Here is a 2212-nt window from a genome sequence, read left to right as displayed (position 1 = left end):
GCGCTGATGCACAGCGGCTGGTTTCCAGTGGACCTCCTGCAGAGCGTTGGTGCACAGCGGCTCTTTTCGCTGCAGGTTTGAACACACACTGCAGCAGCTGAGAGCTGCACTGCAAAGACCAGTCAGGGAAATGAACCTCGATGCTTTTACAGTCTGCCTCACTTCACAGGAAACGGCGAAACGTTGCCTCTGTAATCCGGTCTCTCCCCCTCTGAGTCGTACATGAGTTTGGTCGTCGCTCGCTCTATGTACACAAACGGTCCAACTGGATGCTGCGAGTATTTACAGAGCAAAGGTCAGTTTCCCCTGAGACAGAAACCCTGCAGGCTCAAAGTGAAGGAGGGCAGTTTGTTCAGTTTTTACACAGAACATCGTAATGAGAAAATATGTTTGATTTGAGCGAAATCTGGGATGTTAGTGAGTCGGAGCAGAAAATAAACCAAATATTCAGGAATTTTTCCACAGAGAAAGAAACAAACAGTAATTATCATCACAAAACTGGGATAATAAGTTAGCTGGGATTGTTGTGTTCAGCTGAACCTTATTAGCAACGCTAGTGTTAGCACATTAGCTAACATTAGCTTTGCTAGCTATCCAAAAAGCTGCTGGATTCCAGAGGAGAGATTCACAGTATGAAGAACTTATGAAATAACTTCCTGCTCTGAGGAACTACTTCCTGTTTCCAACCTGCTGAAAGCAGCAACACCAGCTAACGTTGGTGCAACTCAGAGCTGATTAACTTATGCTAGCAAAGGAAACATTAGCATATTAGCTAACATATTGACATTGTGTAGAAGATTGTAGCCAAGCAGCTAGCAGTTAGCCGCTCAGGCTAACGTCACGGAGCAGGCCGTGATGCTCAATTACGATTTTCTGCTGACGTGATTGTTTTTCATTAAGATCGTAACGTTACGATGGTCCCGTTAGCGATTAACACAGCTGCTTCTCAAGTTATGCAACGATGAGTTTCTTGCATGTTTTTTAGATAAAAACAAACAAAAACAAGGAGTTCACCAAAAAATCCACAAGTTTTGAGATTAATCTCAGAAATTTTCTACAAAAAAGTAAATTTCTGAGTTTCAATTTGACAATTTTCAACTTTTTAAACTCAGAAATTTTAACGATTTTTCTAGAAGATTTCTGAGATTTAAAAAAAAAAGTTTGAAAAGTCGAACATTTTCTTGAAAATATGCAAAAAAAAAAATGTAAATAAATCTCAGGAAGTTTCAATGTCGACAATTTTTGATGTTTGAAACTGAAATTTCCAATTTTTTTTTTTCTTAAGAATATTTCTGGATTAATCTGAAAAAGTTTGAAAAGTAAAAAAAATTTGCTTGAAAACGTTTGAAATTAATCTCAGAAATTTTCTAGAAAAAACTGGAATATTTCCAACCCGACTTGGATCTCCAAATTTCTGCGTTTCTTTTTTTTCCCCATCTTCAACGGCACAAACACACCGTCGTATTTCTGAATCAGATTTTTTTTTTTAAATGGATTAAAAGATCAGTATATAAAAGTCACCATAAAGCAGAAACATTGTGACGTAATCCACTAAATCCTCACCAAAACCTTTAAAGGACGGTTACGCAACAACACTGAATTTAAAAATCAGCCATTTTTCTCCCACTTACTGTCACTTTTCGCTCTTTCTGTCCTTCCACACAATCCAGATTTTGACTGAATTTCACACAGAAAATAAACACAGAGTAGAAAATGAAGGTTGGGTGGGTGTGAGTAATATATATTTATACGTTCAGGGATCGAACTACTAACAGATTTCCTCAGAGTTTCAGTTCGGCCGGCAGACGGTCAGTTTCTGCGGCAGAGCAGCGGWAGAGGCAGCTCCGATTCCTCAGGTTTGTCTCCGCATTGCACTTTTCCCAGACCTGCAGCGTAAAGGGACAGAAGGACCATCAGAGGCTGGAGCGTCTGATTTCTGGAAGGTTGAAGCCGTCAGAGTGACGCGGTTCTGGGAGCTCCGACCCGGCGGCGCCGCAGCAGGAACCGGTTCTGGTCTTCAGACCAGCATGTGGATCTCGTTGTATTCGTCTCGGCCGTCTTCGTCGAAGTTGGGGGAGTCTTCGTCGCAGTCCAGCTGCGAAGGAGAAATCGTCTTAAAACGAGCAACAAACGTGGATTTTAGACAGAAACGAAACTGAAAAACACCTGGATGAGGCTCAGTTCAGGTAAAACACCTGGATGAGGCTCAGTT

At 41.3% G+C, this 2212-nt stretch overlaps 1 protein-coding gene and 1 long non-coding RNA gene across 7 annotated transcripts in view; both read right to left on the bottom strand.

The window, feature by feature from the left end:
* The window catches only part of LOC108166125 (uncharacterized), a 6644-nt gene extending 5542 nt beyond the window's left edge, over positions 1-1102 (bottom strand). The window contains exon 1 of the long non-coding RNA XR_001776404.1: positions 34-1102. This is a non-coding gene — a long non-coding RNA (uncharacterized LOC108166125). The remainder of the gene's footprint in view (positions 1-33) is intronic.
* Positions 1103-1363: 261 nt separating this feature from the next.
* slc4a3 (solute carrier family 4 member 3) overlaps positions 1364-2212 on the bottom strand; it is a 41695-nt gene continuing 40846 nt past the window's right edge. For 5 of the 6 annotated variants that reach the window (XM_017302446.1, XM_008404233.2, XM_017302450.1 and 2 more), the window contains one exon: positions 1364-2095. In XM_017302446.1, coding sequence (XP_017157935.1) covers positions 2018-2095 — 78 coding nt within the window. In that variant the 3' untranslated portion in view covers positions 1364-2017. The remainder of the gene's footprint in view (positions 2096-2212) is intronic. The other variant, XM_017302448.1, reaches the window with a different exon arrangement.

This window comes from Poecilia reticulata, linkage group LG2, assembly GCF_000633615.1.
Source record: "Poecilia reticulata strain Guanapo linkage group LG2, Guppy_female_1.0+MT, whole genome shotgun sequence".
Lineage (NCBI taxonomy): Eukaryota > Metazoa > Chordata > Actinopteri > Cyprinodontiformes > Poeciliidae > Poecilia > Poecilia reticulata.
Note: the sequence above shows the minus strand (reverse complement) of the source record. Positions and strands in the feature narration are given on the sequence as shown.